General features: G+C 36.2%; 2 protein-coding genes across 2 annotated transcripts; both read left to right on the top strand.

Annotated features, from left to right (window-relative positions):
* Positions 1-3,466: 3,466 nt before the first annotated feature.
* Positions 3,467-12,523, top strand: LOC133326514 (dynein axonemal intermediate chain 1-like; the record flags this gene model as incomplete). The annotated part of the gene is made up of 7 exons (XM_061535135.1): positions 3,467-3,815; positions 9,464-9,798; positions 9,863-10,301; positions 10,365-10,442; positions 10,500-10,672; positions 11,633-12,273; positions 12,340-12,523. Coding segments are annotated over 7 exons (2,199 nt in total), but the record flags the coding sequence as incomplete, so codon positions are not given.
* Positions 12,524-15,089: 2,566 nt separating this feature from the next.
* Positions 15,090-15,990, top strand: LOC133326505 (dynein intermediate chain 2, ciliary-like). Its single transcript, XM_061535127.1, has 2 exons — positions 15,090-15,740; positions 15,807-15,990. Exons 1-2 carry the CDS (start codon positions 15,118-15,120, stop codon positions 15,988-15,990), a joined length of 807 nt encoding a protein of 268 aa, XP_061391111.1. The 5' UTR covers positions 15,090-15,117.
* Positions 15,991-25,008: the final 9,018 nt, after the last annotated feature.

Genomic DNA, 25,008 nt, shown 5'->3' on the forward strand with positions numbered 1-25,008 from the left:
TCAATTCCGCTGCCTTCCAGATCGCGAAGATTTCAGCTTGGAAAACACTGCAGTTGCTATCCAGCTTGTAGGTTAACTCAAGGCCTAACCTTTCACAGCAGACGCCTGCCCCAGTGCCTTCTTCCATCTTGGATCCGTCTGTATAGCAGGCCAGACCGTCCAGAGGAGGGTTACTTCGTTTCCAGTCGTCTCTACTAGGAATTACGACGTCTACATCGTCAAATCTAAGAATAAGTGGGAGTTGATCGATAACATAAATATAATTTAGGGTCTTGATGAATATTAATCTATATATATAAAAGAGCTTAGTGTTAAGTGAGTGAGTGAGTAACTGACTGACAGATCATCGCCCAGACGAAACGGCTAATGCTAGAAGCTTGAAATTTTCAGTGAGGGTTGCTGTTGTTGTGTAGGCGCGAAATAAGGCTGGGTTTTTGGAGATTCGTACTAGAAGGGTACGAAAAGTACTAAAATTTACCAAATATGCTACCCTTTGTGTTAGGCGAACGGGAAGAGCCAGAATTCTGAAATTCGGAATGTGGGTCACTAATTGAAAGTTAGGTAGATGTACAAAAGGATTTTTTGAAATTCGACCTATAAGTGTACTAAAAGTACTAAATTTAGTTTTAATTCTACATATATAGAAAATATATAGCTAAAATCTTGAAATTTTGTATAGAATACAGGTTGGGAAGTGGTGTTGATGTATAGAAATGGTTTAAGATTTTCGTACTTATGAATTAAGGTACGAAGCATAGTACATATGTGTACTAAATGGTACTATATTTGGTACAACTTGATTAAGTGGATAGAGTTGGACTCCAGAATTTTGGAATTAAAATTACTTTTGAAGTGTAGGATTGACGTAGTTTAATTATAGAAACAAAAAGTACTAAATGGTACCAATGGATAGGGTTGAGATCCTGAACTTGTGATTAAATTAATATTACTGTTGGAGTGCAGGATTGAAATATGTCGGTAGTTTTGAAAATTTGTCATTTCGTGTACTAAATGGTACTAAATTTGGTACAGTTTAGATCAGAGTGAATGGATAGAGATGAAAACTTAAATTTAGAATGCAAATCGCAGAATTAAGGTAGTATTGGAATTTCGTACTCTTGGATACGAGAAGCACTAAATGGTACTAAATAGGGTACAATTCGTTTTGTGTGAGCGGGAACCCTAAAATTTGGAATCAAAATTAGCACAAAATTAGGTTTGAGATATAGAGGTAGTTTTGAAAATGCATGATTATGTGTACTAAATGGTACTAAGTTCATTTAGATTGAGATAAAAAACTTATATTTGAAAATAAAATTACAGTACAGGATTGAGACAGTGTTGAAAATTCAAACTTAAAGTACGAAAAGTACTAAATGGTATTAAATATGCTACAATTTGGATTTATGTGAACGGATAGGGCAGGGATCCTGAAATTTATGATTAAAATTACTGTTGGAGTGTGGTGAACGGATAGAGCTGGATAGAGCCGGATTATTGGAGAACATGACTGGGGTAGTTTTGGAAATTCGTACTTATGGGTATGAAAAGCACAAAATTTGGTACAAATTGGACATTGGTGAACGGGTAGAATTCGAATCCCGAAAGTTGCAACTTAGGTTACTGTGGGAGTGTAGATTTGATAAAGTTTGGAATATGGGTACGAAAAGTACAGAATGGTACCAAATCTGGTACAATTTGGTTTTTGATGAAGAGACAGAGCTGTAATTCTTACATTTTGACTTACGATTACTATTTGAAATTAGGATTGAGGTATATTTGGAAATTCGTACTTATGAGTACGAAAAGTACTAAATTTGGACTTTGGTGGAATTAAGATTACTGTTGGAGAGTAAGATTGATGTAGTTTTGGAACCATTTGGATTTGGTTGGATCCTGTGATTTAGAATTTAGATTACTGTTGAAGTGTAGTATTTAGCTATAGAGATAACTAGGGAAACTCGAATTGATTTGTACGAATAGTAAATAGAATAGCAAATGCACTAAATTTCGATTTCGGCAACGGAATCATATTATATGCATAGAATCACATTCTATGTCGATTTATGCATGTCCGTCTGTCTGTCCATGTTAAATTGTAAATAAAGTACAGGTCGCATTTATGATGCGAATTGGATGAAATTTGGCATACGTCACATATTTGGCCCTAGGACGAACCCTATTGAAATTGGGAAAAATCTGTTCAAATTTAGATATAGTTCCCATATATATTTTAGTCCGATTTTAGGTAAATAGTGCACCAAACTCCCTATATATCCTTCGATTTACACGAAATCAGGCTCAGCGGGCTGAATTATGTCTAGAACGATGTGTGTTAAACATCGTGAAAATCGGTTCCGATTTAGATATAGCTCCCATGTCACATATTTGGCCCAAGGAGGAACCCTATTGAAATTGGGAAAAATCTGTTCAAATTTAGATATAGTTCCCATATATATTTTAGTCCGATTTTTGGTAAATAGTGCACCAAACTCCTTATATATTCTTCGATTTACACGAAATTAGGCACAGCGGGCTGAATTACGTCTAGAACGATGTGTGTTAAACATCGTGCAAAATCGGTTCCGATTTAGATATAGCTCCCATATATAACTTCGTCCGATTTAATGTAAATGGTGTACCAAAGTCCATATATCTTTCGACTTGCACGAAATTTTGCATGGGGTACTTTACTACTTTCCTTACTGGTTTTAATCTGTTTAATGGAAGTAAGAGAGATTTCGAAAAATAGTGCTTATGTGTATGAAGAGTACTAAATCGCAAACTATAGTACAACAAATTTACAGTATTTACGATACTACATGAAATATTTTTTGTATTCCCTTTCCGCATACGAAGCAGCGGGCACTTTGCTATATTAATATAATTATTTACGTGCAACCATACTGGGTAGACCACCAACAAACAAATCTATTCTGCTGTAAATACAATGAAATCCCTAGCTTTATAATTTCATATATAATGCAATATACAATTTATTTCTTTTGTAAATACATTTATTTAGTGAATAATTTAGTTTTGAAACAAAACAAATAGAATAGCTGTTAACAAACTCCATGGCTTCTGAACAAACTTTAAATATTGAGTCTGAATCCATAGGGCCTGGAAATGATAGCGAAAAAGGTTCAGTCTTTGATAATGACGAAGATGAGGTAAAAATAAAATAAAAAAACAACAACAATTAAAGTTGCATGTGGCATGAAACAAATTTTTTACTCCCTTTTTATATAAGGACACATTTTCTACTACTTTCTACAGATCTTTTGTAATATTTTTTGTGTAGACTTGGTAAAATGTATGTTTGTATGTGTCCCCTATGCTTTTTGTGGTGAGCTCAAATAAAAGCACAAAACTTGATTTTTTTCTCTTGGCACAACTTTTTTGATCTTGAAAAAAAAATATTTGAAAAAATTTAATTTCAATATTTCTCTTTTTTTTTGCTTAGCTTAATCGTGCCTCCACGGCCAAGCCAAAACCTTCTACAGATGGCGCTGGTGGTGGTGGCGGCGGCGATGCTGATGATTTGGATGCCTGGGTAAAATCTCGCCAATTGGTAAAACCCGAAAATCAATTAGATCTCACCGAAGCGGAATTATCGGAGGAAATAACCAAAGTCCTAACGACCACCAATACAAATGTTGTACACAATTTGGTCGTCTATAGTTTCAAGGAAGAGGCATATGTTCCGCTACCACCTGCCGGTAATACAGTTACCCTGCTGAAATTCGATGGCAATTCGCTACACATTGATTCGGATGAGGCTAAATATCAAATGGAAGAAAGTGGTGAAATTGGTGAGTTTAAAAAATAATATCAGTGGTGAAAATGTTCCTTAAATGTAGAAAATATATTTAGTGGTGGATGATTTCTTCCGTGGTGAATAATTTATTAGCTATAAATACATAATTATTGCTGTGGGGGATAATTTCCTCAGAGGTGAACAGTACAATAATTGTTAATTATATCAGTGGTGATATTTAGTAATAGTGGCGAATAAAAATTAGATTTGTCGTTGCGATAAAAAAAACCAGTAAGGAAAGTAATAAAGCCTGGACTGGGCCGACTATATGATACCCTTCAACACTTTTGGTATATTCGCGTTTTTGTTATATGTCTTTATCTGAACCGATTTCAGGGAATCTTGCCAGAGACTAATTTATATTAATTCATTACGTTGTGTCGATCGGTCTAGCTATGTATCTTTTCACGAAGCTTAGCAACATCATTCTAGATTTAATTCAATACCCTATACCGAAATTCGTGCAATTCGAAAGATATATAGGGACTTTGGTACACCATTTACCTTAAATCGGACGAAAATATATATGGGAGCTATATCTAAATCTGAACCGATTTTCACGAAACTTAGCACGCGTCATTCTAGACTAAATTCAGTACTCTATGACAAATTTCGTGCATCAAATGATTTTCAGAGACTTTGGCGTACTAATTACATAAAATCGGATGAAAATATATATGGGAGCTATATCTAAATCTGAACCGATTTTCATGAAACTTTGAACACATCATTCTAGACTTAATTCAGTACGCTATGCCAAATTTCGTGTAAATCGAAAGATATATAGAGACTTTGGATCACCATTTACCTTAAATCGGACGAAGATATATATGGGAGCTATATCTAAATCTGAATCGATTTTCACGAAACTTTGCACACATCATTCTTGACCTTATTCATTACGCTGTGCCAAAATTTGTGCAAATCAAATGATTTTCAGAGACTTTGGTGCACCAATTACATAAAATCGGATGAAAATATATATGGGAGCTATGTCTAAATCATTTCACGAAACTTTGCACACATCATTCTAGACTTAATTCCGTACGCTATGCCAAAATTCGTGCAAACGAAAAGATTTCCAGGGAATTTGGTGCCTAAAATCGGGTGAAACTATGTATGGGAGCTATATCTAAATCTGAACCGATTTTCATGAAACATGGCACACATTATTATGGACGCAATTCAGTGCGCTATGCCAAATTTCGTGTAAATCGAAAGATATATAGGGACTTTGCTACACCATTTAGCTTAAATCGGACGAAGATATATATGGGAGCTATATCTAAATCTGAACCGATTTTCACGAAACTTTGCACACATCATTCTTGACCTTATTTATTACGCTATGCCAAAATTCGTGCAAACGAAAAGATTTTCAGGGACTTTGCTACACCATTTACATGAAATCGGACGAAGATATATATGGAAGCTATATCTAAATCTGAACCGATTTTCACGAAACTTTGCACACATCATTCCAGACCTTATTTACTATGCTGTGCAAAATTTGGTGCAAATCGAAAGATATATAAGGACTTTGGTACACAATTTATCTTAAATCGGACGAAAATATATATGGGAGCTATATCTAAATCTGAACCGATTTTCCCAATTTCAATAGGGTTCGTCCTTGGGTCAAACAAATGAGCTGTGCCCAATTTCATCCAATTCGGATCATAAATGCGACCTGTACTTTGTTTATAATTTAACCTGGACAGACGGACGAAACCATGGGTCTATCTCGATTATTTTTACCTGTTACAAACATATGCACAAACACATAATACCCTGTACCACAGTGTCGTGAAGAGTATAAAAATCATCAACTATACCTTTCAGGGGTGAACAATTTAAATAATGATGATCAAATTTATTTAGTGGTGGTTATTTTTGTACAGTGGAAAATACTTTACCACTTGTGAAAAATGTATATTGTGTTGAATATTTTATCCAATTAGTGATAAGTTCATCAGTGGTAAAAAAATATTCTAGTGGTGAATAATTTGAAATGTGGGTAATAATTTATGAAATGGTGAATAGTTCTCCCGCTGTTGGAAAATTTATTCAGTGCAGAAGAATCTTTGTTGTGGTGAATATTTTAACAATGATTACATTATTTTAGTAATGGTGGATATAATATATATATATATATATATATTCAGTGGTCTAAAAAAAAGTTCAGAGGTGAATAATTTATAAATTGGCAAAAAAATTAAACTGTGGTAAATAATTTCACTAATGGCGAATAATTTCAAATTTCGAAAAAGAAAACCAAACCTCACAATGTTGACGACCCCCACAAACGTATACAGGATCACGATCTGCGAATATGCACTTAAGGGAACCCCCCCCCCCCCCCCATTCTCGATTTTATTTTTTCAAGATTTTCAATGGGCTGGTAAATCAATACCAATGCTTGTTAAGGTTTGTAACTTTGCACATATATAATTGAAGATTTAAAAGATAAGAAAAATAATTTACAAAAAAATTTTGTTATTGTTTTGTTGTTGTTTTTTGTAATTAAAGAAAAGTCCTTATTTTTGATGGCGGGCATGATAACTCCTCACTGGAACATCGGAATCCGAAAATTCCAACGGTGTTAGAAAGAGTACATGTCTGACTCTCGTATGAACTAGGATTATTGACTTCGCTCTAAAATTAAGAAAATGGTGGCCCTTTGAAAAAATATTTTTGAAAAATCGCGGATTTTTTACCAAAAACCAAGTTAAAAAATAAGGAAGATCTTCACCGATTGACTTTATCCTAGTTCATACGAGAGCTATACACTCCCAGAGAAACGTTGCAAAATTTGGAACCGATTGGATTATTAGTTTTTGAGTTATCGTGCCCGCCATTCGCAAAAAAATGTTTAGAGAAAAACGCGTTTAAAGTTTGAGAAGCCCTTCAGCCGTCACTTGATGCTGACACAATAAATCGGATATGTCTTCAACAGTTCTTGAGATTTTCACTTGAAATTTTGTAGAGACATTCTTTAATCAGTGTAGATTCGAATTATATCAACAAAAATTTTGACCCCGAGAATGGGGGGGTCCCCTTAAAATGTGTGCGCGTTGTACAACACAGGCGCAGTTATCGCTTTGGCGGATGTACTCAAGAAGTACAAAGGCGATATTATTGCCTTACAGAAATGCGATGGAAAGGGACTAGTGTTAGTAAATCAAACGATTACGCACTGTGCTATAGCTGCCATGAAACGGGATATGAATTTAGCTGCGGATTTATGGCTAACAGGAGAATAAAAGTCCTCGTCTCCAGATTCACTCCAGTAGATGAGCGAATTGCTATAATCCGTATAAAAGCGAAGTTCTTCTGCTTCAGTCTTATTTGCGCCTATGCTCCGACCGAAGACAAAGGTGGGCAGACCAAAGACATTTTTACGAGCGCCTAGAAACAGCATATAACCGCTGCCCTCGTCATGACATTAAAATTCTGCTAGGAGATTTGAATGTGAAAATCGGAAGGAAAAAGTTTTGGCCCTACCGTCGGAAAGTTCAGCCTCCATGAAGAAACCTCCGACAATGGCATGATGTTGATCGACTTCCCGGAACCAAAAACTTTGTAGTTAGCAGCACCAGATTCAAGAATCTCGATATACACAAGGCCACCTGGATTTCTCCCGATCAAATAACGAGAAATTAAATCGATCATGTTGTGATACACGGAAGGCATTCATCAAGTGTTTTAGACGTTCGATAGAGTATTATCGGGAGAAAAGAAGAGCGGTGAAACGTATTTTCAAAAAAAAAAAAAAATAAATAAATAAAATAAAATAAAAAAATAAGAAAGAACAAGAAAAACGTGAGCGTGAGCAAATCGAGATGTACAGGAGTCAGGATGAAGTCCGAATATTTTACCAACGAGTAAAACACCAAACCGAAGGCTTTGGTAGAAATGAAGATGGAAACCTTGTGACAGATACAGACAGCCTGTTGAGGATCTGGAAGGAGCTTTTTGAACAGCTTCTTGTATCAAATAGTGGCGGTGAAGATGATACCCCAGAATCAATAAGATATGACGGTATAGAGTGCATAACACCTAGCAAAGATGAGGTCAGAATTAATTAATCGGTTGAAGAATAATAAAGCAGCAGGTTAAAAGCTGAACTATTCAAGACCGGTGGCCAGCTGCTGTTCAGAAGCATGCATCAGCTGATTTGTACAATTTTGGAATATTAAAGCAGCAGGTTACCAGCTGAACTATTCAAGACCGGTGGTCAGCTACTGTTCAGAAGCATGCACCAGCTGATTTGTACAATTTTGCTAAAGGAATGCATGATCAATGATTGGAACCTCAGCATCCTGTGTCCGGTGCACAAAAAAAGGAGACAAGACGATATGTGCCAACTATAGAGGAATAAGTCTCCTTCCCATCGCATATAAAGTACTATCCATACTAACTATATGTGAACGATTGAAGCCAATGGTCAATGACATTATTGGACCATACCAATGCGGCTTCAGATCTGGCAATTCCACCATTTACCAGATTTTCACTCTGAACCAGATCCTGGAAAAGACCTACAAAAAACACATCGACACATTCCTCCTATTCGTCGACTATAAAGGCGCATTCGACAGACCTATCCGTTCAGAGGTGTTTATAGCCATGTCTGTGTTCGATATTCCAAAAATTTAATACGGCTATGCTGGATAACTTTAACTGACACAAGATCAGCAGTTAAAGTCGGAAAGGACTTCTTGGAGACCTGTAATACCGAACGCGGATTTAGACAAGGTGACAGTTCGTCGTATGACCTTTTTAACATCCTGCTAGAAAAGGTCATACGAAATGCAACGGTCATACGATATGACACTCTGTACACCAAACAGGATATGTTACTCGCCTACGCCAATGACATCGATATAATGGGTCGAACATTGCGAGCAGTAACAGCCACCTCTGAACGAATTGAGAAGGAGTCTGACAAAGTGGGTCTGGCGAGAAGACCAAGCTGATGGTATCAACGCGCAAGACGACCATTAGACTTGAGAACTACAGCTTTGAAGATTTTATACCTTATATTTATACCTTGATACCGCCATAAATAAAACTAATGACATCAGTTTTGAAATTCGGAGAAGAATATTGTTGGCCAATAGATTTTACTAAAGCCAAAGCCATCCCTCGCCAGACCAACGTAACACTCTACAAGACGCTGATACTACCCGGGCTGGTGTAGGGATACATAGTCGGGTCGCATATGCCGACTTTTAGACTTTTCGATTTTTGCTGTGATCAAAAAGTCGATTTTTAGACTTTGCCTTTGACTAAAAAGTCGACTTTCCGATCTTTCGATTTGCTCAAAACTGTTCAAAATAGATTTTCGACTTTTAACGACTAACGCAAAACCGAGTAAAAATTTGATTTTTTATATGAATGGTGGGTTGACATTTTGAAGATTTATGATGTGATGACTTATGTACTCAATTTTTAATAACTGAGTTAATTATTTTATTGAAATTTTATTGAATAATTTAGCCATTTTTGAAAAAGTTGAAATGTGGTGAATATCAATTAGATCATTTATTCGGTTGGGGAATATTTTTCTTCATTGTAAATAATTTATCCCTTAAATAAATTATCTAAATTAAGTAACACCTCCTTCTTAATCTACCACAGGATATCCCCTACCAGCTCCACGATATTCCTTAATGGAAGCTGAAGCGGCACCACCCAAAGCTGATGATGGTGAAGCTGGTGAGGGTGGAGAAGGCGACGATCAAGAAGCAAAAGAAGGTGAAGAAGCCGGGGAAGAGGCTGAAGCTGAAGAAGAAGTTGAAGAAGAGGCTGCAGAGGAGGCTGGGGAAGCTGAAGAAGGAGAGGGTGAAAAGGCAGAAGAAGAGGCAGCAGAAGCAGCTCCAGTTGCCGCCACAGGTGGGGGAAAGAAGCGCAAGCTTATCAATCAATTCAACTTTTGTGAACGGGCCGCATTGACATTTACAAATCCGACAAGGGTAAGGAGGGGAAGCTGGAGTTTTGGGATTCATTCAAAATAATAAATTCAAAAATTATTTACAGAATGTCGACACCCAAACCATACCACCTCCACGCTCTCAATACGGAGCCAATGTCTTGCAATGGGTAATCTATGATAGTTATGCCGAAGATTTTGAACAGCAACAAAAGGAACGAGACAAGAAAGATGATAAGAAAGTGCAACGTAAAGATGAGCTAAAAATGAGTAAGCAGGAGCTGAAAGCAGCCCAGGCGGAGGAATTGAATAAAAAATATCTCAAATGTTGGCAAATTTTGGAACGAATGATTAATCAAAATATCTATAAGGATATTGCGCATGATTATCGTTATTGGGAAGATTCGGCAGATGAATTTCGTGATGGTGAAGGTACCCTATTGCCTCTGTGGAAATTTCAATATGAACGGACAAAGAAAATGAGCGTAACCGATGTTATGTTCAATCCGTACTATTATGATTTGTTTGCCGTGTGTTTTGGATCACGTAGGTGACCTTGGAAATGAGAACATTTTTTTCTATTTTATTTCTTTTTGGAAATTTTTCTAGATGACTTTATGAAACAACCCAGTGAGGGTGCGATTTGTTTATTCACCGTCAAGAATCCTTCGTATCCGGACTATATAAGTAAGAGTGCAAACCTGAAATGAGAGGTTATAGTAACCAATTTTTTTCGTATTTTAGTCATGACTGAAAGTGGGGTAATGTGCTGTGATATCCACCCTAAGTATCCTTTCTTAGTTGCCATTGGCCTCTATGATGGCAATGTCCATGTCTATAATCTGAAGGAGAATTATCGTGAACCTTTGTATATATCAATGGGTGTTGGCGATAAACATATCGAATGTGTTTGGGAGGTAAGTCTGGATTTTTTATTTTTATCAAAGACAGGAAGAGGCGTTAAATATATTTCTTTCAAGGACCAACAGAGGCGTGGATTTTTTAAATATATTTTTTTCAAGGACCAAAACAGGTGTGGATTTTTTAAATATATTTTTTTCAAGGACCAAAAGAGAGTGGATTTTTTAAATATATTTTTTTTCAAGGACCAAAAGAGGCGTGGATTTTTTAAATATATTTTTTTCAAGGACCAAAAGAGGCGTGGATTTTTTAAATAATATTTTTTCAAGGACCAAAAGAGGCGTGGATTTTTTAAAGAATATTTTTTCAAGGGCCAAAAGAGGCGTGGATTTTTTAATTATATTTTTTTTTTTCAAGGACCAAAGAAAACCTTGAGGCCTCCCTTCCATAAAAGAACTGAAAGTATTTTTTTTTTTCAATGACCAAAAAGTCCACAAACGAGGATCTTATATAGAAGACCTAGAGGTCTTCCTTCCATAGAAAATCTGGAGGTGTTTTTTCAGCAGAATGCCTGGAGGTATTCCTTCCATAGGAGACCAATAAGTCGTCTTTCTCTGTATGCCCCAGAGGTCGTTTTAAATGTCCTATTCCATAGAAGACCAGGAGGTTTTCTTCCATAGAAGTCTTCTACCATAGATGGTCAGGAACAGCAACGTACACAGGATTTCATTTGGGGGGGGGGGGGGGGGGGGCCCGGTAGTACAAAATGAAAAAATTCGCTGTTGCAAACATAAATTTACTGTGAAAAAAAATCATTTCGGGGGGGGCCCGGGCCGCCCCCTGCGTACGTCCCTGGTCAGGAAGTCTTCTTCCATAAAAGACCAATATTTCTCCTTCAGTACAGACCAGGTGGTAATTTTTTAAGGTGTTTTTTTAGCAAACCTCTGGTCGTTCAGAAATTTTCTTTTATAGAATTAAATTTTTTAATTATTTGCCTTTCATTTCCTTCCTTTCAGATAAAATGGGGTCCGGATATGGCTGATGGTGAAATAAATTTCTATTCCGTATCGTCGGGAGGTCGCGTTTTCAATTGGGTTTTGATGCAAAATAAATTAATGGTAACAACAATAATTACCCTCTTCCTCGAGAATGGTATTGTATCCGGCCCCGATGGCACTGAATTGCGATTACGTAGTTGCGGTTCCTGTATGAAATTTCATCCAGAAGATCCGGAAATATTTCTAGTCGGCACCGAAGAGGGATGCATCTACAAATGCAGCATTGCCTATAGTTCCAAATATCTCATGACATATCGGGCACATAATCTCTCCGTTTATCGTATCGATTTTAATCGTTTCAATTCAAATATTTTCATATCGTGTAGTGGTGATTGGCGTGTTAAAATATGGGAAGATATGCGTCCGGAACCGTTATTTATATTCGATTTAGGTTCGGCAGTGGGTGATGTTAAATGGGCACCATATTCCAGTACGGTCTTTGCAGCGGTCACAAATGAGGGAAAGGTCTATGTTTTCGATTTGAATGTGAATAAATACAAGGCGATTTGTATTCAAGCTGTCGTACCGAAGAGGAAAAATAAATTGACGCGACTGTCGTTTAATGAAAAGTTGCCGTTCATTATTGTGGGAGATGATAAGTAAAGATTTGTTGTATTTGGTTGTTTTACTGATACTATAATTATTATTTTGTTTTCCTATTCCAGAGGCACTGTCACCTCCCTGAAATTGTCACCCAATTTACGTCAGATGGTAAAACCTCCCAAGAAACAACAAAATGTAGAACAATCAGTTTTACAGGTGCAAAAACTGGAGAAGTTACTTTCGTTGGTCCGAGAACTACCGGAAGGCGAAATTATTAAGGATACAACAACAACTGTCGCAAGTTGAAAAATAAATTATATTGTAAAACATATTGGTTCAATTTAATTGTACATAGGCTTGTAGAGTGGCATATATTAAAAGTACTTGGGCGTACTGGGTTTTATGGAATATATACTGAGACCCCAACAGGTATATGTATACATTTGATCGGCGTAGAATTTTAAGTTTTTAGACTTGCTTTGAAATGCTTGCTTGCTTGAAAATCTCTTCGTGGTAATATAATAATTGCTGTTGTTTGAAAAAAGAGTACTGGGGAATATCTATTAAAAATTCGTTTTTTTTACCCTAAGTGACGTCTACATATATATATATATATATATATATATATGCGCATGTCCGTCTGTCCATGTTAAATTGTAAACTAAGTACAGGTCGCATTTATGATCCGAATTGGATGAAATTTGGCACAGGTCACTTATTTGGCCCAAGGACAAACCCTATTGAAATTGAGAAAAATCGGCTCAGATTTAGATATAGCTCCCATATATATTTTCGTCCGATTTAAGGTAAATGGTGCACCAAAGTCCCTATATATCCTTCGATTTGCACACACATCTATAATGATGTGTGTTCAATTTCGTGAAAGTCGGTTCAGATTTAAATATAGCTCCCATATATAGTTTCGCCCGATTTAAGTAAATAGTCCACTAAAGTCCCTATATATCTTTCGATTTGCACGAAATTTGGCACAGCGTAATGAATAAGGTCTATAATCTATATAAAGTTTCGTGAAAATCGGTTCAGATTTAGATATAGCTCCCATTTATAAATATATATATATATATATATATACATCCGATTTTAGGTAATTGGTGCACCAAATTTCTGAAAATCATTCGATTTGCACGAAATTTGTCGTAGCGCACTGAATTAAATCTAGAATACCGTGTGCTAGGTTTCGTGAAAATCGTTTCAGATTTAGATATAGCTCCCATATAAAGCTTCCTCCGATTTAAGGTAAATGGTGTATCAAAGTCCCTATATATATTTTGATTTGCACGAAATTTGGCACAGCGTACCGAATTAAGTCTAGAATGATTTGTGCTAAGTTTCGTGAATATCGGTTCAGATTTAGATATAGCTCCCATATATAGATTCGCCCGATTTTAGGTAACTGGTGCATCAAAGTCCCTGAAAATCATTTGATTTGCACGAAATTTGGTATAGCCTACTGAATTATGTCTAGAATAACGTGTGCTAAGTTTCGTGAAAATCGGTTCAGATTTAGATATAGCTCCCATATATATTTTCGTCCGATTTTAAGTAATTGGCGCATCAAAGTCCCAATATATTTTTTTTCGATTTGCACGAATTTTGTACTGAATTAAGTCGAGAATGATGGTACTATGCTTTGTGAAAAGATCCATAGCTAGGCCGATTGACACAACGTACTGAAGTAATATAAATTAGTCTCTGGCAAGTTTCCCTGAAATCGGTTCAGATCTAGATATATAACAAACACGCGACAACTGTTAGGATACATATGTAGAATATACCCAAAGTGGTGAAGGGTATCTTATAGTTGGCCCAGTCCGACTTTACTACTGGTTTTTTAACTTGTTTTGTGGTGAAAAATCGGTTTTTTTTTAAGTTTTGCCATTTTGTTAATTTTTGAGCGAAGTCAATAATCCGAGTTCATGCGAGAGATATGTATTCTTTTTAAAACCGTTAGAATTTTCGGATAAAAATAATTTTGGACTTGGTGGTTGCCCTTTCTGCACCCTCCTTTTTTTGAAGATAAGATGGCGACATTACAAAATTGCAGCTTTTGCTAAATCTAAATATGCGATACAAGAAACCTGTGGGCCGGGTCGGGTGTAATTAAAATGAAAAAACGGTCCGGTTTGGGCCGGGTCGGCTATAATTAAAATGAAAAACAACGGCGTCCCTGATGTCTACTTAAGCCAAAAACTACACTTAAACCCCCCAAAAAATGTCAAATTATGAAGGTTGCTTCTTTGAACCAGATATGAGACGATTAAAAATTGGAGTTCTGTCACCGACTCTGTAATTTGGTAGTAAATTTTTAAAATTGCTTAACGTTGTTCGTTCTTCAAACTTAACACGATTAAATTGATAATGTCATTTCGATGATTAGTGTAAGGCAAGGTATATTAATAAGGTAACCGTATCAAGGCTCAAAGAGCAATCAAACCTTTCATTACCAAAAACTATGGGTGCTGCCATTGGCCAGATCGCGAAATATCAGAACGATTGGTTCATAAATGCGGACAGGAGTATGATGAACTGTCACACATGACTGATTGATTCAGCGAGTAGAGATATGACCAAGGGTGGGTATAGGGCTAACATTTTGTGGCGTTATAAACACATTTTCAGCGTGGACCACATATTGAAATCACTCCACCGCCATTTTATTGCATTTACAAATACGGACTTTAATTTTATGATGATTTTCATTTATAAAAGTCTTCTTCCATAAAAGACCAATATTTCTCCTTCAGTACAGACCAGGTGGTAATTTTTTAAGGTGTTTTTTTAGCAAACCTCTGGTCGTTCAGAAATTTTCTTTTATAGAATTAAATTTTTTAATTATTTGCCTTTCATTTCCTTCCTTTCAGATAAAATGGGGTCCGGATATGGCTGATGGTGAAATAAATTTCTATTCCGTATCGTCGGGAGGTCGCGTTTTCAATTGGGTTTTGATGCAAAATAAATTAATGGTAACAACAATAATTACCCTCTTCCTCGAGAATGGTATTGTATCCGGCCCCGATGGCACTGAATTGCGATTACGTAGTTGCGGTTCCTGTATGAAATTTCATCCAGAAGATCCGGAAATATTTCTAGTCGGCACCGAAGAGGGATGCATCTACAAATGCAGCATTGCCTATAGTTCCAAATATCTCATGACATATCGGGCACATAATCTCTCCGTTTATCGTATCGATTTTAATCGTTTCAATTCAAATATTTTCATATCGTGTAGTGGTGATTGGCGTGTTAAAATATGGGAAGATATGCGTCCGGAACCGTTATTTATATTCGATTTAGGTTCGGCAGTGGGTGATGTTAAATGGGCACCATATTCCAGTACGGTCTTTGCAGCGGTCACAAATGAGGGAAAGGTCTATGTTTTCGATTTGAATGTGAATAAATACAAGGCGATTTGTATTCAAGCTGTCGTACCGAAGAGGAAAAATAAATTGACGCGACTGTCGTTTAATGAAAAGTTGCCGTTCATTATTGTGGGAGATGATAAGTAAAGATTTGTTGTATTTGGTTGTTTTACTGATACTATAATTATTATTTTGTTTTCCTATTCCAGAGGCACTGTCACCTCCCTGAAATTGTCACCCAATTTACGTCAGATGGTAAAACCTCCCAAGAAACAACAAAATGTAGAACAATCAGTTTTACAGGTGCAAAAACTGGAGAAGTTACTTTCGTTGGTCCGAGAACTACCGGAAGGCGAAATTATTAAGGATACAACAACAACTGTCGCAAGTTGAAAAATAAATTATATTGTAAAACATATTGGTTCAATTTAATTGTACATAGGCTTGTAGAGTGGCATATATTAAAAGTACTTGGGCGTACTGGGTTTTATGGAATATATACTGAGACCCCAACAGGTATATGTATACATTTGATCGGCGTAGAATTTTAAGTTTTTAGACTTGCTTTGAAATGCTTGCTTGCTTGAAAATCTCTTCGTGGTAATATAATAATTGCTGTTGTTTGAAAAAAGAGTACTGGGGAATATCTATTAAAAATTCGTTTTTTTTACCCTAAGTGACGTCTACATATATATATATATATATATATATATATATGCGCATGTCCGTCTGTCCATGTTAAAATGTAAACAAAGTACAGGTCGCATTTATGATCCGAATTGGATGAAATTTGGCACAGGTCACTTATTTGGCCCAAGGACAAACCCTATTGAAATTGAGAAAAATCGGCTCAGATTTAGATATAGCTCCCATATATATTTTCGTCCGATTTAAGGTAAATGGTGCACCAAAGTCCCTATATATCCTTCGATTTGCACACACATCTATAATGATGTGTGTTCAATTTCGTGAAAGTCGGTTCAGATTTAAATATAGCTCCCATATATAGTTTCGCCCGATTTAAGTAAATAGTCCACTAAAGTCCCTATATATCTTTCGATTTGCACGAAATTTGGCACAGCGTAATGAATAAGGTCTATAATCTATATAAAGTTTCGTGAAAATCGGTTCAGATTTAGATATAGCTCCCATTTATAAATATATATATATATATATATATACATCCGATTTTAGGTAATTGGTGCACCAAATTTCTGAAAATCATTCGATTTGCACGAAATTTGTCGTAGCGCACTGAATTAAATCTAGAATACCGTGTGCTAGGTTTCGTGAAAATCGTTTCAGATTTAGATATAGCTCCCATATAAAGCTTCCTCCGATTTAAGGTAAATGGTGTATCAAAGTCCCTATATATATTTTGATTTGCACGAAATTTGGCACAGCGTACCGAATTAAGTCTAGAATGATTTGTGCTAAGTTTCGTGAATATCGGTTCAGATTTAGATATAGCTCCCATATATAGATTCGCCCGATTTTAGGTAACTGGTGCATCAAAGTCCCTGAAAATCATTTGATTTGCACGAAATTTGGTATAGCCTACTGAATTATGTCTAGAATAACGTGTGCTAAGTTTCGTGAAAATCGGTTCAGATTTAGATATAGCTCCCATATATATTTTCGTCCGATTTTAAGTAATTGGCGCATCAAAGTCCCAATATATTTTTTTTCGATTTGCACGAATTTTGTACTGAATTAAGTCGAGAATGATGGTACTATGCTTTGTGAAAAGATCCATAGCTAGGCCGATTGACACAACGTACTGAAGTAATATAAATTAGTCTCTGGCAAGTTTCCCTGAAATCGGTTCAGATCTAGATATATAACAAACACGCGACAACTGTTAGGATACATATGTAGAATATACCCAAAGTGGTGAAGGGTATCTTATAGTTGGCCCAGTCCGACTTTACTACTGGTTTTTTAACTTGTTTTGTGGTGAAAAATCGGTTTTTTTTTAAGTTTTGCCATTTTGTTAATTTTTGAGCGAAGTCAATAATCCGAGTTCATGCGAGAGATATGTATTCTTTTTAAAACCGTTAGAATTTTCGGATAAAAATAATTTTGGACTTGGTGGTTGCCCTTTCTGCACCCTCCTTTTTTTGAAGATAAGATGGCGACATTACAAAATTGCAGCTTTTGCTAAATCTAAATATGCGATACAAGAAACCTGTGGGCCGGGTCGGGTGTAATTAAAATGAAAAAACGGTCCGGTTTGGGCCGGGTCGGCTATAATTAAAATGAAAAACAACGGCGTCCCTGATGTCTACTTAAGCCAAAAACTACACTTAAACCCCCCAAAAAATGTCAAATTATGAAGGTTGCTTCTTTGAACCAGATATGAGACGATTAAAAATTGGAGTTCTGTCACCGACTCTGTAATTTGGTAGTAAATTTTTAAAATTGCTTAACGTTGTTCGTTCTTCAAACTTAACACGATTAAATTGATAATGTCATTTCGATGATTAGTGTAAGGCAAGGTATATTAATAAGGTAACCGTATCAAGGCTCAAAGAGCAATCAAACCTTTCATTACCAAAAACTATGGGTGCTGCCATTGGCCAGATCGCGAAATATCAGAACGATTGGTTCATAAATGCGGACAGGAGTATGATGAACTGTCACACATGACTGATTGATTCAGCGAGTAGAGATATGACCAAGGGTGGGTATAGGGCTAACATTTTGTGGCGTTATAAACACATTTTCAGCGTGGACCACATATTGAAATCACTCCACCGCCATTTTATTGCATTTACAAATACGGACTTTAATTTTATGATGATTTTCATTTATAAAATTATAATTTAATCAAATGAAAAGAATTTCAAAACAAGAATTAAAAGTAAAATTATATTTTTTTATACTTCAAAATTCGGTGTTCTGATTGGTAGAAAACAATTTGCTTCAAATGATATGTCAAAGCGAATTAATTTAAATTCGCTTTGTTTGCCGTTTTGACATATCATGTTCCCAATTCGCCGATGCGGCTACCTTATATATCTACCTTGGTGTAAAAGGCCCCATACACTATACATCATGCCGTTCAGCATTTATCATAGTATGTGTTATTTTTTGAAAGTTTATTTATGTATGTGTGACACACACAATGCCCCAGTAGAAAGTGTCTTGCAGACAACATTAACGAATCGTGTAAGACAATGGCAATTCCTTGAAGACACTCTGCAGACAGCAATGTGAAATCGTTGAGGAAATTTTCACACAAGTGTCGCAGTGTTCATGCACGACTACTTGGGCGACAGGGTAAGCGAAGTTGTCGTTGACGACAACTTCGGCGACTAATCTCCCTACTTTTCGTTAACGACAGATTCACTTCCTGTCATTTACACATTCGTTGATGACTGTTTACCTATTGTCATCAATCTTGTCGTCAATCATACCTCATTTAAAATACAAATAAAAATATATATACATATTTTTTTATTTATTTTTATTTTATAGCATGAAATTTATTATATTGCAAAAACATACCTTATATTTACATAATATCATATAATATAAATAAGCACATTGCCTGAGAAGTTGGCGTAATGATTATCCCCATTTTAACATCATCTATAAAGAAACAACAAAATTAAAATGCATTGGAATATGAAACATCTTTCAGATATTACTTACAACATTTCACCAATTGCTATTTATTTGCCCCATCCTAAGAGTTAAACAATGCATTAAATTAATGATATAAATAATTGTATATTATTTTAATCTTACCTATTTTAACCAAGAAAACACGTCTTCTTTATCTCAAATTTCTTATATGTATGTATTTTCAGAAAGAATTTTCTATTTGTTTCTGTCAATATTTCATAGTACACTCGATTCAGACTTTTTGTTTTGTTTTCATATTTCGGGTAGAACGACATTTTCGACGACATATCAAGTGTTTAGTCATGAATGACAATTCCATAAATTTCGTCAACGTTTCGTTAACGAAATTATCACGCAAGAGAGTATTTTCTACTGGGGCATGAAGAAAATCAAACTAGTTTTGATTTTGAAAATGAACCCCTATCAATTCCCAGTAGAAAATACTCTCTTGCGTGACAATTTCGTTAACGAAACGTTGACGAAATTTATGGAATTGTCATTCATGACTAAAATCATGATATGTCGTCGAAAATGTCGTTCTTCTCGAAATATAAAAACAAAACAAAAATAATCTGAATCGAGTGTACTATGAAATATTGACAGAAACACATAGAAAATTCTTTCTGAAAAAATATATAAGAAATTTGAGATAAAGAAGACGTGTTTTCTTGGTTAAAATAGGTAAGTTTATTTATATCATTATTTAAATGCATTGTTGCATTAGGATGGGGCAAATAAATGGCAATTGTAATATCTAAAATATGATTCATATTCCAGTGCATTTTAATTTTGTTGTTTCTTTACAGATGATGTTAAAATGGAGATAATCAACTTCTCAGGCAATGTGCTTATTTATATTATATGAATATAAGGTATGTAAATATAAGGTATGTTTTTGTAATATAATAAATTTCATGCTATAAAAAATATAAATGAAAAATATGTATATATGTATATTTTTATTTGAATTTTAAATGGGGTATGATTGACGACAATATTGATGACCATAGGTATACAGTCATCAACGAATGTGTAAACGACAGGAAGTGAATCTGTCGTTAACGAAAAGTAGGGAGATTAGTCGCCGAAGTTGTCGTCAACGACAACTTCGCTTACCATGTCGCCCAAGTTGTCGTGCATGAATACTGCGACACTTGTGTGAACATTTCGTCAACGATTTCACATTGTTGTCTACAAAGTGTCTTCAAGGAATTGCCATTGTCTTACACGATTCGTTAATGTTGTCTGCAAGACACTTTCTACTGGGAATCTGGTGAATAATATTCATTTTGAAAGTTGTCAGTAAATAATTTTGTCTACAAAAATAATAAAATTGTGACGGAATAAAAAACAACTGAATTTACGACTCAAAATTCAATTTTTGGGACAAAAATCGATTTTTTGGAATAGTGATTGAAGAGGTTGCCATACACTAGTCAGTCTCACATATACAAAAAGGGGTTCATCGGCATGACGGCATGATTTATAGTGTATGGGGCCCTTAAGGGTATATTCACAAATTAAAAAAGTTTTCACGTTCATTTTGGAATTAAGGGGACCCCCCATTCTCGGGGTCAAAATTGTTTTTGATTTAATTCGATTCTACACTAATTCAAGAATGTCTCTACAAAATTTCATGTGAAAATCTCAAGAACTCTTGAAGATATAGCCGATTTATTGTGTCAGCATCAAGTGACGGCTAAAGGGCTTCTCAAACTTTAAACGCGTTTTTCTCTTTTGCGAATGGCGGACACGATAACTCAAAAACTAATAACCCAATCGATTCCAAATTTTTACACGTTTTTCTGTGAGTGTATAGCTATCGTATGAACTAGGATAAAGCCAATCGGTGAAGATCTTCCTTATTTTTTAACTTGGTTTTTGGTCAAAAATCGGCGATTTTCAAAAAATATTTTTTCAAAGGTCCGCCATTTTGTTAATTTTAGAGCGAAGTCAATAATCCTAGTTCATACGAGAGCCAGACATGTACTCTTTCTAACACCGTTGGAATTTTCGGATTCCGATGTTCCAGTGAGGAGTTATCATGCCCGCCATCAAAATAAGTACTTTTCTTTAATTACAAAAAACAACAACAAAGCAATAAAAATTTTTTTGTAAATTAGTTTTCTTGTCTTTTAAATCTTCAAATATATATATGTGCAAAGTTACAAACCTTAACAAGCCTTGGTATTGATTTACCAGCCCATTGAAAATCTTGAAAAATTAAAATCGAGAATGGGTGGGGTTCCCTTAAATAAAATATCAAATAAGTTCCAAATTATATAAAAAATTACCAGTATTTTTTTTACTTTTAAAGTGTTTTATTTGTTGTTGTTCTTGTTTTTATTTTGTATTCATTTAATATGTTTATTTATAGTAGGTTGTGTTATTTCTTTACAGATGATCAATCAGTTAGGAATATGTATGTACGTAATTATGTATTTATTTATATAACTATATGTATTTATTTATATACTATAACTTTATAGACGTGTGTATTTATATGTAGGTGTTTTAAACTCACTATATCTTACCGATAATATAAGGCTAAATTTTTTTTATTAAACATAGTGTTTTTAATTCTTAAGGTGAGAAGTAAATAAGTATAGGGATACGGGAAGAACAAATCTAAGAGGATGGTAATTTAATTACAATCAACAATTTAAACATCTATAACCACCAAAAAAATAGAAAATAATCGTCGGGGTCAAATTATGGAATTCCAGTTGTATGTGTGCGGGCATAATCAAAATTCGTGATGTTTATGTTAATGTTGCAGACTTCATGTTGTGTAAAAAATTCAGATTAATATCATTTGTACACTCTCTTTGAGAAGCTGTAGAAGTTCTTCTGTTCGGCAAAATCAATTTTTTGATACCCATAAGGTGGAGTGTCATTCCGTATGCAACACCACGAAATATTCGCCGGAGACCCACAAAATATATACACCTAAGTCTGTTTTTACACGGTCTTTTTGTACACGGTTTTGATATAACACGGTTTGAAAATTAAAAGTTTTTTTTTTAAAAAACTGAGTATTTTTAATTTTTTACACGATTTTATTCCATTTAGCTTAGCTGGCTTGTTACAGAACGGTTGTTCCATAAGCCGAGCTTAAAAAAGATTTCCAAGCGCGTCGGTCTTGTGCGCAAGTCTACCAATTTGGAAGACCACGTTCCAAGATGTTGTTTTCTACTTGGTCTTTCCATCTATGGCATTTTTATATGCCTTTTGAGCTGGGGCATTTTCATTCATCCGCACAACATGGCCTAGCCACCGTAGTCGCTACAGCTCAATACGTCTGACTATGTCGATGTCCGCGTATAAATTGTAAAGTTCGTGGTTCATTCGACGCCGATATTCACCGTCGACGCAGATCGGCCCGTAGATCTTTCGGAGAATTTTTCTCTCAAACACCCCAAGAGCTGCCTCATCTGCTTGCGCAAGTACCCATGCTTCTGATACATATAATAGCACGGTTAGTATCAGCGTCTTGTAAAGTGCGAGTTTGGTCTAGCGGGAGGTGGCCTTGTTTCTAAACTGCTTACTTAGACCATAGTAACATCTGTTGGCCATCACAATCCTTCTCCGAATTTCAAAACTGATATCATTCGTTTTATTTATGGCGGTACCAAGGTATATAAAGTCTTTAACTACCACGAAGCTGTAATTCTCAAGTTCCACAGTTGGTCCGAGTCTACTGGCTTCAATCGTTCACACAGCACACTGGAAAGCACTTTATATGCGATGGGAAGGAGACTTATTCCTCTATAGTTGGCACATATCGTCTTGTCTCCTTTTTTGTGCACGGGACACAGGATGCTGAGGTTCCAATCATTGGGCATGCGTTCATCTAGCCAAATTGTGCTAATAAGCTGGTGCATGCTCCTGACCAGCATCTGGCCACCAGTCTTGAATAGTTCGGCTGGTAACCTATCGGCTCCTGGTGCTTTGTTGTTCTTGAGCCGATTAATTGCTTTTATGACCTCATCTTGGCTAGGTGGTATACACTCTATACCATCATCTCTTATTGGTTCTGGGGGTATCTTCTTCATCGCCACTATTTGATACTAGAAGCTTTTCGAAATGCTCCTTCCAGATCCTCAACAAGCTGTCTGTATCTGTCACCAGGTTTCCTTCTTCATCTCTACAGGAGGATGTGACTGCACCAAAGCCTTCGGTTTGGTGTTTAACTCGTTGGTAAAATTGGTAAAATTTTCGGACTTCATTCTGACTCCTGTACATCTCGATTTGCTCACGCTCACATTTTTCTTATTCTTTCTTCTTTTTTCTGACAACACGTTTCTCCTCTCTCCTTTTTTCCCGATAATTCTCCATTACGTTACGTGTTGCTACTGTCTGCAGTGTTGCGTTATACGTTGCGTTTTTCACATCAGTAGCATTACGACACTCCTGATCGTACCATGGGTTTCTTGGTGGTGATTTTTGGTACCCAATTGTTCATTTTGCTGCAGTTTGTAGGGAGTGGGCAATTCTTTGCCATTGTGCTTCTATACTATTATCGGGACAAGAAGTGCTTTCTTCAAGCAGATGGGTAAGTTGAGCGGAGTAGGCCTCGGCTACCTGTTGTGTTTGCAGCTTTTCGACGTCGAGTTTCCGTGTTGTATTAGATCGCACCTTTGCTGCAACATTAAGGCGGGTGCGTACCTTGGCTGCCACAAGGTAATGGTCCGAATCGATATTCGCTCCTCGGATCGATCGGACGTCTAAAACACTGGATGAATAACTTCCGTCTATCACAACATGATCAATTTGATTTCTCGTTACTTGATCAGGAGAGATCCAGGTGGCCTTGTGTATATCGAGATGCTTGAATCTGGTGCTGCTAACTATCATGTTTTTTGCTGCCGCGCCGTCAATCAACCTCATGCCGTTGTCCGATGTTTCTTCATGAAGGCTGAATTTTCCGAGGGTGGAGCCAAAGATAATTTCCCTTCCGATTTTTGCATTAAAATCTCCTAGCAGAATTTTAATGTCATGGCTAGGGCAACGGTCATATGCTGTTTCTAGGCGCTGCTAAAATATGTCTTTGGCCTGTTCATCTTTATCTTCGGTCGGAGCATGGGCGCAAAAGAACTTCGCTTTTATATGGATTATAGCAATTCGCTCATCTACTGGAGTGAATCTGGAGACAAGGTATTTTTTTCTCCTGTTAACCATAAATCCGCAGCCAAATTAATGTCTCGTTTCATGGCAGCTATAATACAGGGCGTAATAGTCTGATTTACTTACGCCAATCCCTTTCCATCGCATTTCCTGTAAGGCAATAATATCGGCTTTGTACTTCTTGAGTACATCCGCCAAAGCGAACCCTGCGCTTGTTCTGTACAACGTGCGCACATTGCAGATTCGCAGATCGTGGTCCTTTATACGTTTGCGGAGGTCGTCAACATATGGGGAGTTTGGTTTTCTTTTTCTTAGCTTTTTCATAGTAGGTTGGTTTTTCCCAGAGTGGACAACTAACCCGACGCCTCAACCCAGTTTTTATAGTTATTATGGGTGAACTTGCGGCACTATTTCATCGGGTGATGAGAATAGCTCCCCAGGTGGCACCGCGGGGAGGTCAGTGTACACAATTGAGATGAAAGAGGGACCAAGATAAGCCTGGACTTCGCCACGTTAAAGCCAATCAGAGCCGTTGCTAGGTATCTATCATCCCCTACGCCATGTACTTAAATTTTTTGGTCAAATTTAATTTTTGCCGTGTATGTTCATATCACAAAAAGTATTTATGAAAGAAAAAAGTCTGAAACCATCGAT

Source organism: Musca vetustissima, unplaced genomic scaffold, assembly GCF_032173495.1.
Source record: "Musca vetustissima isolate MV318-11 ecotype Yass unplaced genomic scaffold, APGP_CSIRO_Mvet_v1 utg37208, whole genome shotgun sequence".
Lineage (NCBI taxonomy): Eukaryota > Metazoa > Arthropoda > Insecta > Diptera > Muscidae > Musca > Musca vetustissima.

What these genes read in the sequence shown, in the direction of transcription:
- LOC133326505 (XM_061535127.1), top strand. Translation starts at nt 15,118, where the DNA reads ATGGCTGATGGTGAAATAAATTTCTATTCCGTATCGTCGGGAGGTCGC. An exon ending in ATTATTGTGGGAGATGATAA is followed by an intron (nt 15,741 to 15,806) that starts GTAAAGATTTGT and finishes TTCCTATTCCAG; the next exon opens with AGGCACTGTCACCTCCCTGA.